Consider the following 15,948-nt stretch of genomic DNA (forward strand, 5'->3'; position numbering starts at 1 on the left):
TGAGGGACTTGACAGTGGAGTGTGGACAAACTCCTATTGTGATATACATTAGCCCACAAATATTTTCAAAAACCAAAACTAGTGTTGATCAACCAGTCAAGTTCTTTTTACTACCTTTAAAATATTATTTCAATGAATTGTTTTTCTTAAATTTAATTTATTATAAATTAAAAATATAAATATTTGAGATTTATCTATAAATTTTTTATATATTAAGTTTATAATAAATAAGTCAATACAAAAATTTCCCTTTTCTAACTTATATTTCTAATAAGTATTAACCATACAAATACTTTTTCAAATAAGTAAGATTCAACCAACATTTAATATTTTTTTAAAGATTCTACCAATGATTTAATATTTTTTTATATTTAATTATAAAAATTATGGTTGTGCATGATTTTTGAGTTTCAAACCAAGAACAAAATCAAACTATATCAAAATTGAAAAAGAATCATTATCATAAAATTAAATTACTGTAGGATTAAACTGAAACCTATGTTTATTGTTTTTAATCGATTTTTATTTTTTAGCAAAAATTAAACCAGAACTTTATCGTAATCGAACCAGGACTGTGCCTAAAAACTGATTATATATATATATATATATATATATATATATATATATATATATATGAGATATATGCTATAATTTTAATAAAATTAAATATATTTTTATGTAATTAAGATTGTATATATATATATATATAACTTAATTTATCTTTAATTATAAGTACATAAAATTTAATATTATTTCTTATTTTTCCTAACTTTTAAAAATAATTTAGTCTCAAATACATTAAATCATCTTATAATACTTAATTACATGATTAAATCACCTATAAGTTATATAATATACTTTTTAACCTTTAGTGTTATATATATATATATATATATATATATATATATATATATATATATATATTATTTAGTTAAAGACTATATAATTAAGAAATATGTAAAAGATAGTAAAATCTTTTTATTAAAGAATATATTTTTTATATTAATATTATTATTTTATTGTTAATATTATTATTTTATTATTTTTTCATATTAGAAATTTAAAATTGTATTTTTTATTTTAAAATGAACAAAATAATATTGTAGTTTTAAGTATGAAAATTGATATTTAAATAAAATTATAACCAAAATGAAAGTCAAAATAGAACCAAAACTAAAACCGAAACTATATCGAAATTGTTTAAAATTGAACTGAAACTAAAACTGAAATTTAATTTCAAGTCTAGTTATTAAAAGTCAAAGAACTAAATGTTTAATTTTGATTTTAATTCTTAACTAAAATCGATTTGAAACCGAAACCAAACATCCCAAATAGAATTAGTAATATTTACGTTATATTTATTTAAGCCAAATAAACTAAAAATAAAAACTTACAAAAGCAATAATTATTTTTCTCGATCATTAAACTATAATCAGCTATATATATGCATTTGCAATACAAAAGAAATCCTTAAATATCTATGCTAAGACATTAAAACTAGTGCACTTGAGCACTTTTTTTTCCACAGTGCCTGAGTTCACAGTGCAATTCTCATGCTATCCCTGCTTTGGTGCTTTAATGCCATAGTGTTCAAAATACGATTCTGCTCATGCTGCTGTCTTAGTCATGAAACAGACAGATGAATTTATTGCATGAGATATTAGTCATACTATTAGATTTACATATATCTAAATTTATTGCCTGAAATCTTTTGAAAATATTAATCGACAATTGGAACCTTCACAATCAACACAATCTACATCATTTTAGCTTTCAATTGTCAGCTTATGAATACAAATTTAGCATTATATGCCCTATTACAGTATAATTTTGCCGTGGATTGGTAAATTTATTAACTTATTAATAGTACTAGTTGGATCTAATATAATAGTACGATTATAAGACCCTTCACTATCAACACAAAATAGCATTAAATGCCCTCAGATTCTCACTTGATTGCTTGTCTCCAACATTCAATGCTGCAAGTAACCACTTCTTGCTTTTGCTGGTTTCACAGCCAGCTGCGTTTTCATTTCTTTCAATCTTCTGCACTTTCATTATACGATATAAAAAATTGTGTTCTTATATAAGTTCCCTACTCTGATAAAAGCGGTAAATAATGTATGATACATGACAATAGTCAAGCTATAATAAGTCTCAAAAAAATTATCTTCAAGAGCTGTGTTAATCATAGACTAAAAATGTAAATCTAATATCCAAGTAAAGATCAAAGCAAAGCATAAGTGCATTCAGAGAGAGCAAAAGAGAGGATAAACAGTGAAGATAAAAACAATAAGCTACAAGTCTCATGATATTAAAGAATAATCTTCAAGAGCTGTGTTAATCATACGGACTAAAAGAACCAATTTAATATCCAAGTAAAGATCAAGGAAAAGCACAAGTTTACTGGGAGAGAGACGATAAACTGTGAAGTTAAAAGCAATAAATGATGAATGATATGCAACACTAGTCAAGCTATGAGTCTCATGATACTAAGAATAGTCTTCAAGAAGAGCACATACATACCATCAAAATCAATGAATGATTTAGTGAAGTAGAAGCCTTGCTTAACATGTAGTAAAACTCAACCAACTAGTTATATCTAATTCAAAAATAATGGAGCACATCACTGCCCAAAAGCCAGTCACATTACATCTCTTAATTGACGTCCTTTATGGACATAAAAATTCTAATGCACACCCTTTTTCCTACCAGAAAATGTACGTATGTTATGGCAAAAGCTTCAACTAGAAATCTATATGCTAAGAGAGTGTTGAAAAATGGAGGCTCAAGCTTTGATACCACGTTAAAAAAGAATAAAGGAGAAGAAAATATTTTTCATGAAAGACAAATCAAAATTTTCACATTATCACAACAAAAGAGATTGAAAATTGAAAGAAAACATAAACTTTATTAATAAAACAAATAGAAAATACAAACACATAACAAAGATTTCTTTTTCCCTTATTCTTCATTTTCTCTCAGTTCTCCACACACTTACTCAACACCCTCTCTCTTACTTTCTCTACAAATCACTCTCCTTTTTATAGGGAAAGGGTGCCTTCTTCAAGTAAACAAACACACACCAAACACTCACACAAACTTTCTAAATTTAATGTTAAAAACATGGAGAGCCGCTCCTTCCATCAGAACACATAACATCAAAATAATTTCTCCACTCATTTTCAACAAACACATCAAACGACTTCAGCAAAATTTAAATTTCATCAATTTCAGCAGAGAGACAACTCTATTAACATTAAATTGAAGTTATGAATCATATAATTACTAAATAATGGGATAACAGAGAACATTAAATCAACCCTATATAGATCATAAGTTTTTATGTAACAAAGTAGGATATTATATTGCAGCTGAGTTTGTACTGTAATCAAGTGTTGTTAAAATTCCTCTCTCTTCCTCCACACTATCTTCCTCTCCTAGGTTAACCTCGTCCATGTTTTCTTGTTCTCCACTGTCAGAACTGCCTTCATGGCTTGGAATATTTTCATCAACATACTGACAGAGACCCAAATTTTCTAAAGGTTTGTTGAATTGGATTAACTCCTCTATTGGTTTCTCATGTACAATGTGCATTCCACACATTGATTTCAGCTTCATCAAAAGTTAGCAGCACTTCAATTGGACTACATTGCTCATAAGGATATATTCTGCCATTGGTAACAAAGAAGAGGCAAAGATGGTCCGATGAAAGAAATGTATTTCCAAGGACTTTGACTTGATAGGAGCTGCTCAAGACCTTCCTGTTTTCACTATGTAAAATCACAAACCGTTTCAATACAAAATACGTCTCCTGAAATGACAACACAAACCAAAAAACCTGCAATGTTCCATCACTTTTCACATTGAAGTAGGCGTATTCTCAATGGACTCTTGACACTCTTATAGTTGAACCATTTAGGAATTTCATTTCCAGGTAAGTGCAATATGAAGTCAGAGAGTAACACAAATGTCTCATAAATTAATGCCTTTCTGCACCAAAGTTATTACCGATAAAGTTTTAGTATACGGAAATTTAACAAAGATATAAAGGAAAGGAATACAGAGGGAAAGAGAAACCTTATGACAACTTTTTTCAAACTGTCCTGGCTTGTGCAAATTTATCATATTGTATTAGCAGCCAAACTTTCAGAAAAGAAAGCAGGTAACTTTTCAGCCATGCAAATGCCATACTGATTTTCCCTTGATGATCATTCAATTTGGAGCAATTTGGAAACTCTAGTAAAAAACTCTTCATGTTGTGCTTTTCACACACATTTGGAAGATTTTCCAGAGAAGTGCAATTTCTCAAAAACGGACCTAGAATATTTGATGGAAGATCTGGCAATGACTGAAGCCTCTTCCAATTAGATAGTTCAAGACACTGAAGTTGAGAAAGGTGACAGATGCTTAAAGGTAAGCTTACAAAATCATTTCCACTTAGTTTTAGATGTTTCCATGAGGGGAAGCCACTAAGGTTCCTGGGAATTGCTCCTTCTGGTAGATTACAGTAACTTAGATTAAGTTCTTTCAAGAAGGGTAAAGCCATCACAGAAGATAAGGCAAAAGCAATGAGATGTTCTTATTCCATGGCAACAGCCATCAAGGCAGAAGAAAATCCTAATGGTTTTTCTTGTACCAATTTCAGATGCATCAAACTCTTCCAAACATGTTATATCGCCTAGCCTCCTAGGCAGTTTCTCAAGTTTTGAGCAGCCATGCAAAATAAGAATCTTAAGGGACTTCAATTACACATGCTGCTTGGAAGAGCTACAAGGGTTTGACAGTTCTTCGGGCTCTGGGAAAGCCTTTTCAGAACTCCAATAGACTGATGAACTTCTTGCAGTCTTCTACATCCTTCAAGAATCAACTCCTAAAGATTTGGGACCTTTTTAAAGTCCAGCGTCCTGATTAAATTTTCTGAGTTTCCCAGATCAATAATATAATATTCAAGAAATGTACATTGGAGTGTGGACAAGCTCTTGTGATCTGAATTAGGCCACTCAAAAATCAAAACCGTGTGTTGAAACCACAAATGCATCAATTTCTTTTATTAGTTAACTTCTTTCCACTTTCTTTTTCTATATCTTTCCAACTTTCATATTCCAATTTAACATACAAATATTTTTTTTCCCATCACAGTTCTGCACAGACAAAACGCATAGAAGACATCAGTTACAAAGGCCACATAAACTACATTGCAAATGCTCTAGAATGAAATCACTAGTACAAATCATGTTAGTACAGTCATCACAACAAATGTCCATCACTAGTTGTTATGATGATCCTACTTCCACTGCCAGCTAGTGATTTTAACTGGTCCAATCGATATGCATCATCAAGAACTATAAGAATTAATAATAATCCTACTTCTATGATGCAGCTTCTTTTTAATCTCATAGGTTCCACTATGAGCATCCCAAATTGTTATGTTTCTTTCCATAAGAATTTCAGAAAGAAGTTGCTTCTGTAAAGGAATTACACCGGGTTTCTCCTGAACTTCTCTAATATTTGCAAGAAAGCAACTACCTTCAAATTGAGAAGAGAGGTGTGCATAGATAGCTCTAGCAATTGTTGTCTTCCCTATACCACCCATACCACAAATCCCCACAAAATAAGCATCATCCAACTGCCCTTCAACTAAATTCAAATTCATTTCCTTGAGAGTGAACTCATTCCAACAAAATTCTTAGCTTCAATTGAGAATCTTTAACTTGATTTTCTCCAATTTTTCAGTACTTCTAACAATTTCTTCAATAAGTTCTGACTCATGCGTGTAAAGTAACAAATACTTCCATGGTTCACACAAAGACATGACAATATACAATTTGGTACAACAGAAATAGCACTTTAGATGTAATTATAGTTTCTGGATGACAAATTGACTATTCCATATTTTAATTAGCATTTAGCACATCAAGTTGAATTACCATATATTGCCACCAATTAATTTTCACTCCATTTTTTTCACCTACCCTTTAGGTCTAGGAAAAATAAATCCAAGAAAATTGACATGAATGGTGAGAGAAAATAATGGCATCCAAGCAGATTTAAGTAATTTTAAATCTATTTAACTGAATTTACAAGAACAATTAGTCATTATTAAAATAAACAAAAAATTCATGTAAAAAATGGAAGTTTTCTGACCTGTCTTGCAAAGCCCATCCACTGAGATTGGCCAGTTAGGTGGCTGCAATTCTCCACTGTCGCGCCTTCCTAGCGTTTCGTTTGAAAAATTGTTAATGCTTAGCAAATGATTCTCCAAATCTCCCACTCTGTTTTCACACCTCAGGAGGATCCACGCCTTACCCTATGTTTGGGAGATTTTGAAGGTAAGGAATGGATTTTTAAAGTATTGAGCGCGTTTGGAGGAAAGTTTTTTTTAAAGGAGGTAAGGTTGTTAGAGAAAACCTCCAAAAATTTCACCTTTTTAATTCACTAAATTGATGGGTTAGGGAGGTTAGAGAACTGGCAACACTAATTGTCCCTCGGTTTTCATGGATTGAAAGATCTCCACGAGTTGATGCAAGAAGATAATTTCCTGAGAAAATATCAATTGAAATTTTCGATTCTTGTATGACATTAATGAGTTCTTCAGAAAGGGTTTTCCCTTTCTCAAGTTCTTGATCATCCTTGAAGGTGGTAACTCCTTTCTGAGATAATGCAGCAAAAAGACAGATGGTAAAATTCTTGCAGGTGTCTTCCACTCTGAAGTGATTGTGTTGTTTTAAATATTAGCCTATATAAGTTTCAGCTCATATATTTTTACTTTCATTTTATATTTTTCTGATGTGTGATAGTCTATGAGATAAAAAAGTGTCCGTTGCTTTTCCTCTCTCTACCCTTGTACAGAGAGCTTTTCCCATGTTTTTGAGGGTTTTGTTTGGGAGCTTCGTCGTCCAAGCGTCTCCTTTGCCTTCCCTCCTTTCTTGACAGTGGGTTAGCGCTCTTCAGTGTTGGATGGGCTTTATATAGATCTTTTGGGTAGGTTTTTAGCAATCGTAGCTTAAAGTGAAGAGCTTTCTTCTTCGTACTGCTTAGTTGTCGCTTTGCATGATAATTTTATTTTGATACGCTGATTTTGTTTTGATGTGTTTGAAGAGGAAGGTTCTTGAGGTCGGTTCATAATTGTTCAGTGAGCTGATGACCTATTGGCCAAATCGGCCAACAAATCTACTTTTTCCCTCCTTCCTTGGCTGCTTGGCTTCTAAGTTTGTGCTTCATCTGCATTTTTTATTAAAGAAGATGAATCTTGAGGGTTAATACTAGTCAATCTCTATGGCTACCCCTCCGATTATATGAAAATGAGAAGCCATGTATGCTCTCTTTCTTCTTCTGCTATTATCCCCTTAAGCCTCTGTGTGCTTAGCTTCCATGGTCTCAGTGCTTGATGGTGCTGGTTTGAATTTAAGTTTTGCTACCTGGTTTCTTAGGGTGTTTTTGTGCCTTTGGTTTCTATGGGAAGGCTTTGTAACCGTGTGTGGCCCTGGCGATGAGCTTCACTTTGCTGCGATCTCCCTACCAGTATCTCTCCTCGTCTTGCCTCGTTGGTTCTGTCGGGTTTTAGATTTGGGCACCTAACCCGCCCCGGCTAGAGTTTATGTTAATGGGTTTGGAATTAGTTTTCTTAGACTCTCTCGTTAAATCATGGGTTTGGTCCAGTAGAAGTTTTTAATCGTATTGTGGCCACGGTTCTAATTATATCAGTTTATTAACGACTAAAATTCATAATTCAAATCAGATTCTAATAAAGTACTAAGCACATAATATATTAATACGAATTTATATAATTGATCGAGTTGATTATCTATCAAAGTTATTAAATAATTTAATTTTATAACTCAACTATTTATATTTTGAATTTTTATTTTATATTTACTCAATGTGAATAAGGATTCCCAACAAAGAGCAATGCAAAAAGCCATTACAACAAGAAAACATGGAAGACAAGAGGAAGAAACGAGAAATTCTTAATTAAAGAATTAAAAAAGGAAAAGAAAGAAATTAAAAAAAAAAAAGGAAAGTCTAGGTTGGTGATGGAGGGAGAGAGACATCAGTTACAGAGGCCAATTAAACTACACTTCAAAAGCTCAAGACTGAAATCACAAGTACAGTTCACGTTTGTCATTGCACAGTATTTCCAAGAAACAAATATGCAATAAACTAAACAACTCACAATTACAGAATGAAACAATAAACATCAAAACAGAAAAGAACTTGGAAGTCCCTTTTTGGCCATGAGTTTCAGTTCATGACTTAGTAGTCAGGATCCATAGGCATTCTCTGTCTCTTGGCAGTGAGATTGCCACTTTCATTGGGTTCCCCTCCACTGCCACAACCATAGTCGTCACGGCTTCTCTTACTCTTCTCAATTTTATCATTACAGGGGAGCCCTAAATTCTGAAAAGGATTGCTGCAGGTTACTAAATCATCAAGATCTCGACCATATATTGCGCGGAACCCGCAATACTTCACCCTCAGTTGGTCTGAGGAAAATGTAACCTTAAGGTGATTACAGGCTTCCCATAAATCTAGACAAGTCAAGGAGCTTCGTGGCATGTAATTGAACCAAAGTTGATTTGATGTAACAATCATATCCTCAGAGATTTCAACAGTAGAGTGACCCAGAAACAAATCTTGATTTGGAGCAATGCGTGCGTGCAAATCACAGAAAATGGTAGAAGAATCTGGCAGAGGCTCATGGAATCCGAACTCTATACAAAATGCAAATCCCATCCATTTGGTAGCCCACCAATATGGAGGCAAATGCATTTCTAATGAAGAACTTGGGGACTGATAGTTGAACCAACCTGGAATTTCAGTTCCAGCTAAACACATGGATATGTGAGAGCTTGGACTAAAGAGTCCCTGCATTGGAAAAAGTATTTATCACGTCTCTATAGAGAAAACAATAATATCTATGGTGAACATATGTGCAAAGAGATAGAGATAGACCTGAGAGCTGTGCCTTAACAAGTAGTGCAGATAACTTGTCAGCCTTGCAAATGCTGTCAAGTTTTTACTTTGAACCTCGAACAATCTCAAGCAATTTACCAGAGTCAATGATGAAGGTTTGGTAGTGTTTGCTCCAAATGGATTTGGGATGGTTTCTTGTGCTGTTAATCCATCCACACTTAGATATAAAATGCTTGATGAAAGATCTGGCAATAACCGAAGCCTCTTGCAATCCACAGCAGCACAAAGATTTTCAAGTTCAAATTGTTTGCTGATGCTTCTGGGTAGCAAACTTTCCAAGGCAGTGCAACCATCCATACTGAGATATAAAATGCTTGATGGAATATTTGGAAATGCTTGAAGCTTCTTGCAATTAGCAAACCGAAAATCTTCGAGTTTCGAAAGTCTACTAATGCTTGAAGGGATGCTAACAAAATCATTTCCGCTTAGATTGAGTGTTCTCAATGATGGGAAGCAGCTCAGATCACTAGGAAGTACTCCTTCTACTAGATTGCAGTAACTTAAATCTAATGACCTCAATAATCGTAACACTGACAAAGAAGGCAATATCGTGACCAATGGATTTGGATTTGGATTTTGATTCTTCCATGGCAACAACCTTGAAGGGAGAAAAAAATCCCACAATTTAGTTGATGGACCTTGACTTGTACTAATCCCACCTGCATAAAGCTTCTCCAAGCTTGTCATATCACCCAACCTTTCTGGCAGCTTCTCAAGTTTTGAGCATCCATGCAAATTAAGAAACTTAAGGGACTTCAAATCACATACGCTATTCGGAAGCCTTGCAAGGCTTTTGCAACCCTTCAAGTTCAATAAAACAAGCCTTTTTAGACCTCCAATGGACTGGTGAACCTCCAATAATCTTGTGCAACCTTCAAGATTCAACTTTTCAAGGTTTGGAGCCTCCTTGAAGTCTATAGTCTTGATTAAGTTAATAGAGTAACTTAGATCAATGAACTTCAACATCTTTAATGGCTGCAAAAATGTATAAAATAAAATCAAAATGGTTGAAGCTCTGAAAAGTAACACCATTAAAGACCAAGTTACTTACTTTGATAATTCCCTTCCACAATTGTTCCATGTTACTACAGCGCATATGGAGCTCAACAAGATCATCAGGCTGGAAAGTAGATGGAAGATATTTGAAAGGATATCCATCCCATTCAAGGTATCTTAATTTATTTGAAAGATACTCAAGGCCGTGGGAAAGGTGCAAATTTCGAAGTTTGAGCAATCTTAGCCTTTTCATCTTTGTGAAGGCTTTAGCACTCAATTGCTCATCTTCTTGATTGCATGAGTCTAGGACTATGCCTTCAATCTGTTCTGTTCCCTGAAAATTGAAGTTAACAATGTGAATACTAAGAAACTACATATGAAAATTGCATTGTAGGCCATAAGAATTAAGTCATTACCTTATCCTTTGATAGAACACGTTTAACATCCTTATAAAACCATAATCTACTTCTTTTTCCTGGTTCTTCAGGCGATTGTTGACGAACAATTTCTCGACCCATTGCTTTAAGTAAATCATGCATCCATATTCTCTCTTTTGAAATGGTTATGAGAGATTTGTTGATGAGATCTCTTATTCCAATATCCGGATAGAATCCACAACTTTCTAATACTTTCATCACATGATCTTTATCCTCTCCATTGAAAAAGCAAGCAATATCTAGGAATATTTTCTTCTCAATCTCCTCTAACCCATCAAAGCTTATACGAAGCTTACCCAAGATTTCTTGATTAGGAACTTCTTTCAATCTACCCAATGCACTTCTCCACTCGTTTACAGATTTACAAAACAAAAAAGAACCAAGAACATCAAGAGCTAATGGAAGGCCATTACAATAATTTACAAAGTGATTAGATAGCTCCACATAATCACCTGCAGGATTATCATTTTTAAAGGCTTTCAAACAAAAGAGATGAAGAGCTTCATCATCATTTAATTCCTCAACCCTATAGATTTTATCTACTCCATGGCATTTCAATAAATGCTCATCTCTACTTGTTATAATTATCCTACTTCCCTTCCCAAACCAATCGTGCATACCAGCTAATAATTTTAACTGCTCCAATTGACTGACATCATCAAGAACTATAAGAACCTTTTTCCTGTGTAACCTATTTCTGACCTCATTGGTTCCGCTGTAAGCATCCCAAATATTAATGCTTCTATCCATTAGAATTTCACTAAGAAGTTGTTTTTGTAAAGGAATTAAACCATGCTTCTCGTCAACTTCTCTAACATTTGCAAGGAAGCTACTACCTTCAAATTGAGAAGATAGTTCCTCATAGACAACCCAAGCAATGGTTGTTTTTCCAATACCACCCATCCCACATATCCCTATAAAATAAACATCTTCCATTTGCCCCATGTCTAAATACATGCTCATATCCACCAAACGTGAACTCATCCCTACAAAATTCTTGGCTGCACTTGCTACCAAACTCGATTTTCTCAATTTGCCTAGCACATCTTTAACTATTTCTTCAATAAGCTCTGACTCATGCCTGTAAAGCAAAAGTTATTGGAAATAAATATCACACAATTACCGGACTGATGACATGTCAAATAGTAATATTTTTCTTTTGATACATCTAATATATGTTCAACTTTATATAAGAACGAGTCTAGCTAATAGCCCTTATATAAAGTATTTATATCAAAATTTATGTAAAATAAATTAAAGTATGCACATAATTGAAATAGTGAGTGCACAAATCTTGGTATAAATATTTGATTTAAAGGTTACTAAACTTATTCTTATGTAAGATTGAGTTTATAATTGATGCACCATTTTCAAGTGTATCTAATATAAGCTCAACTATTTACGAATGTGATCTATTTATATAGTTTTTTCACCAGAATTTAGATTTAAATTTGATATTCCAATCCTAAAGATGACTAAAATATCATTGAACTAAATTACTAAAACTCATCATACAATATTTTATTATGATTCATACCATCAAAGTAAATTTTGAATAATTTTAACGATCCTAATATATTATTATATTTAGATATAGAGACATATTCAGTAAGCATCCCAAAGTCATCGTAATATTAGACAATTGCCTAAAAGGATATCACTTGAGTAGTTAATTACTAATTCAATATGACACGTTCTTTGAAAATATGATTTAAGTTATAGCCAACTTTTATTGAAACTTGCAAATGATAATAATAAAAATAAAACTCAGTACAATCTTCCCAAGATTGCATTTTTTTTTTTTCAATTGTAGTTTAAAATTAGTAACTTAGTATATGTTGACAATTTGGATTGAAGCAGTTTTGCCTTGGCTTGAGCTCAATCTAGCTTAGCTTCAAAAATCAAACCCTATTTCTCTAATTAATCAATAAATTAAGTCCAAATATCTAAGTAAATAAAAATGTTCGTACATTATCAACTAGGTGAGCCTTCAGGATATATTAATCAAAGTCTAAACATCAAGAGATTAAGAATTTCAAGCTATGTTTAATCTTGTGTAACAAATTAAAGGGTCTTAGTCAAATTGAGAAAATTGAACAAATTTTCACTCATTTTTTTTTTTTTTTCATTAGGTGAAATAGGTAGATGGTGATTGGATGATATCTCTAAATCCGTTAATTGAGAAAAGTCTAGTTGTAATAATACATAGCTTTTGGTTCTGGTGGTACTGAAAATGATGGGCAGTTGACAATGAGAAAAGGTAGCAATGTGTTGAGTCTTATCGTAATAACGATGGAAGAAAATAGTGATGGTGGTGTTGGTGGTAGTAAGGTAATTATTGTGATTATGACGGTGGTGTAAAAGGTGATAGGGAGCTAGCCAAAAGGAAAAAGGCTATTTAGGCGAGTGATAGGCCCAATTTAGGCGAAAGTTGAAGACGTCTATCTTTTCAACCAAACCCAATATAGAATAATTTTGAAGGCACAAAATAATCTGAAAGAGACTGGTTGCTGATCAACCCAAAGCAACTAGAAGCCTTTACAGCTTCTTCTATAAATCAAAGATTATATATCCAAATTTAAAAAGAAAAAAAAAATTTAAGTTATGCAAGAAAAATCAAGAGTTTCATATTTATACCTGTCCTGTAAATCCCAACCAGAGAGATTGGCCATTTCAGTCATTGCAATTCTCCATTTTTGAAGCTTCTGCAAGTTGTTGAAATTTTGTTCATGTTGAGCAAATGATTTTCCATATTCTCCTGTTTGTTTTCTCACTTCAGTTGGATTCACATGGTAGAAAACAGGCATAACCATTTGTCCCTTGGTTTTCATGCACTCGAAAATCTGTGCAAGCTCATCCAAGCACCACGAGGAAGAAGCATATCTTCTTGAAAAAATAACGATAGAAATTTTAGAATCTTGAATTGCTTTAAGGAGTTCTTGAGAAATGATTTTCCCTCTCTCAAGTTCTGGATCATCCTTGAAGGTGATAATCCCTTTCTGACATAAACCAGCATAGAGATGGCTAGTAAAATTTTTTCGAGTATCTTCCCCTCTGAAACTGAGGAAGACATCATATTTGCAGGAAGAGGCAGCAACGGAAGCCATAAATGATCGAGAGGAGCAGCTAGTAGCTATCAGGATGTAAATATTTAATCTCTGACGCTCTATGTAAGACAGACACTGATCGACTACCGACTAATGAACAAAGCAAAGGAAGTGAAGCAGTAGTAGTAGTGTATTAATGAGTGGTTGTAATGATGGTGTGCATGAGATTTATATATACAAGTTGAGATATCCTAACGAACGCGTCTAGCAAGAAAATGTAATGGGCACGCAGAGAAATACTATGTACTTGGTCTCAGATGAACAGTGTTGTCCTGGCGGTCCAAGTCTGATTTTCTGGAGGACTTCTATTTTAGCATCCGTCTCTCTTTTGTACTTGAGACAAGACTCTCATACTATTCTAAAATTAGATAACTTGAAAGCAAAAAATATATATTATTTTTATATGTAAAGCTATGTTTTTCCAATTTCGTTTGGAAATTACATAGCTATGTTTTCCAATTTCAAGTGTTGTCTAACTTCACATTTGAATGGTTTTAGCCTTCACATTTGAACAATAGACTAGACAGACTTTCTATGTTCAAAGAGTAAAGATTGTGGCAACTAAGGTTAATTAATAATTATAATCGTACTCTAGTTGGCATTGATTCTATCCTGTTTAGAAATGCAAGGCAACATCATAATGAATTGCCTTACCCTCACATTGAATTTGTTACTTTCAATGAGATTTTGGATTTACTAGTTTTTGGTCCCTTGGTTTTAGTTTTAGTTTTTGAAGAGAAACCAACAAAATCAATAGTAAAATGTTGTTATTGATGAAATTAAAATTATTTTTTTTTTTTCATAATGAATAATTATATATTATTTTTTAAAAAAAAATTATATAATATAGTATAACCTGATTTGATCCGGTAACTAAAAATATATCATTCATTTAAGGTACTTATACTTGAATTTTTACCCTTCTGCTTTTCGATCCCATTTAAAATATAAACATATTATACTATATAAAATAATAAAAAAATAAAAAGAATTAATATTTGACATATTATGATGAAATAAAAGAAATAGGTGACATGAGTATACGATATAGTAGTGGCGTGATCCATCAAGCAACGAGTCTTGGTCTCCAATTAACCTTACCCTAGTCTACATGGGTAGTGATCACGTGATATAGTGTATAGGTATTTGATTTATTGTGGTTGGCCATATTAATCCAAATAATTAGGTTAAACCACTCTATTATTTAATTACTACTCTTAATTAATTAAATACACATTAAGTTAGTTTTTGTTTTTGCCTATGGCCTTATTAGCTCCATGTGAACATACATTTTGAGGATTCGAATTAAATCAAGATGGATGGTTGGAAATTAATATTGATAAGGTAGTTGTTCCTAGTTAATTGAGAAACTTAATTAGGTTTTAATAAAAACAAAATAATAATAATGATAATTTTAGTTATTGCTAGCTAGTTGCAGTTAATTAATTATATATAGGCTTGTTAGGGTGGGTCAGAAAGTGGAAAGCTTGAAAAATGGAGGCATTTAGTCGTATTTTGAGGAGACCCATTTGATAAATCAATTAACGCGTTAGGAAAAATATTCTTTTGAAGATTTCATAGGTTTTCAGATTCAATTATTTGGTTCTGGGCCACGGCTGCTGTACGTCACCTACCCACTCAATCATATATATATATATTAAATAAATTTCATTATATAATTTATACTTTAGATTTCCTCCATCTTTTATTTTCATATAGTTTTGGCATCTGAAAAATTATTTTATCAATCGAAATAATTATATTGAATTATTTTTCATATAATTTAAAACGCATAATTCATATTATACTGACTTTATTATTATCTATTTTTTATATCCTTTTCTTATTTTATGAAAAATTATTGTGTTTATCTTTTTTTTTTTTTTTAAGCAATGTTTAGTTTTGGTTGCCTTCAAATATAAGAAAATTACTTTTTTTTTTTTTTTTTCAAACTTTGTGAGAGTGGGCGTGCATTTTGAGACATTTTAGACCCATGCAAGAAAAATATCAAACCATGCAAGAAACTCTCCCCTCTAAGTAGTGGTAGCTTCTAGACCTTGCCTTCAAACAGACCCAAACGGAGCTTGACCATACCCAGCTCGCCTAGATACTTGAGTTTCTGCATGTCTCCCTCACCAAGAAACTCCACCAAAATCAGCAAAAAAAGACCAAGCCAATACTATTTACACACCAAATCCGAATGGGAGGGACATGGTCCTTATTGGCGCAAAATAAAGAGCCCTCCCAGCCCAAAGGGCAAAGGAAGCAATCAAAAACTGCTCGGCTTACATGGGAAAAATCAAACCCATCAAAACTTTGAGAGAAACTTCTCTCTCTAGAAACCTCTCAATAATTTTTTTTTATATCATGTATCTTTTCTGTTTTTGTATACAACCCAAGGCTCCCAGTTTTTGGTTTTTATGATTTTTTTT

At 32.7% G+C, this 15,948-nt stretch overlaps 1 protein-coding gene across 1 annotated transcript; it reads right to left on the reverse strand.

The window, feature by feature from the left end:
* Positions 1–7,956: 7,956 nt before the first annotated feature.
* On the reverse strand, positions 7,957–13,713 carry LOC110639129 (disease resistance protein RUN1-like). Its single transcript, XM_058128832.1, has 5 exons — positions 13,047–13,713; positions 10,389–11,490; positions 10,028–10,306; positions 8,956–9,951; positions 7,957–8,868 (listed from the first exon to the last, which is right to left on the reverse strand). The coding sequence occupies exons 1-5, from the start codon at positions 13,514–13,516 to the stop codon at positions 8,257–8,259; spliced, it is 3,459 nt and encodes a 1,152-aa protein (XP_057984815.1). The 5' UTR covers positions 13,517–13,713; the 3' UTR covers positions 7,957–8,256.
* Between the last annotated feature and the right edge of the window lie 2,235 nt (positions 13,714–15,948).

The sequence above is a fragment of the Hevea brasiliensis genome, chromosome 10 (genome assembly GCF_030052815.1).
Source record: "Hevea brasiliensis isolate MT/VB/25A 57/8 chromosome 10, ASM3005281v1, whole genome shotgun sequence".
Lineage (NCBI taxonomy): Eukaryota > Viridiplantae > Streptophyta > Magnoliopsida > Malpighiales > Euphorbiaceae > Hevea > Hevea brasiliensis.

Coding starts and splice junctions, on each gene's coding strand:
- LOC110639129 (XM_058128832.1), bottom strand. CDS start 13,516: ATGGCTTCCGTTGCTGCCTCTTCCTGCAAATATGATGTCTTCCTCAGT. Junction 9,952..10,027: donor TGTGGAAGGGAATTATCAAA/GTAAGTAACTTG, acceptor ACATTTTTGCAG/CCATTAAAGATGTTGAAGTT. Junction 8,869..8,955: donor TGTTAAGGCACAGCTCTCAG/GTCTATCTCTAT, acceptor TTTCCAATGCAG/GGACTCTTTAGTCCAAGCTC.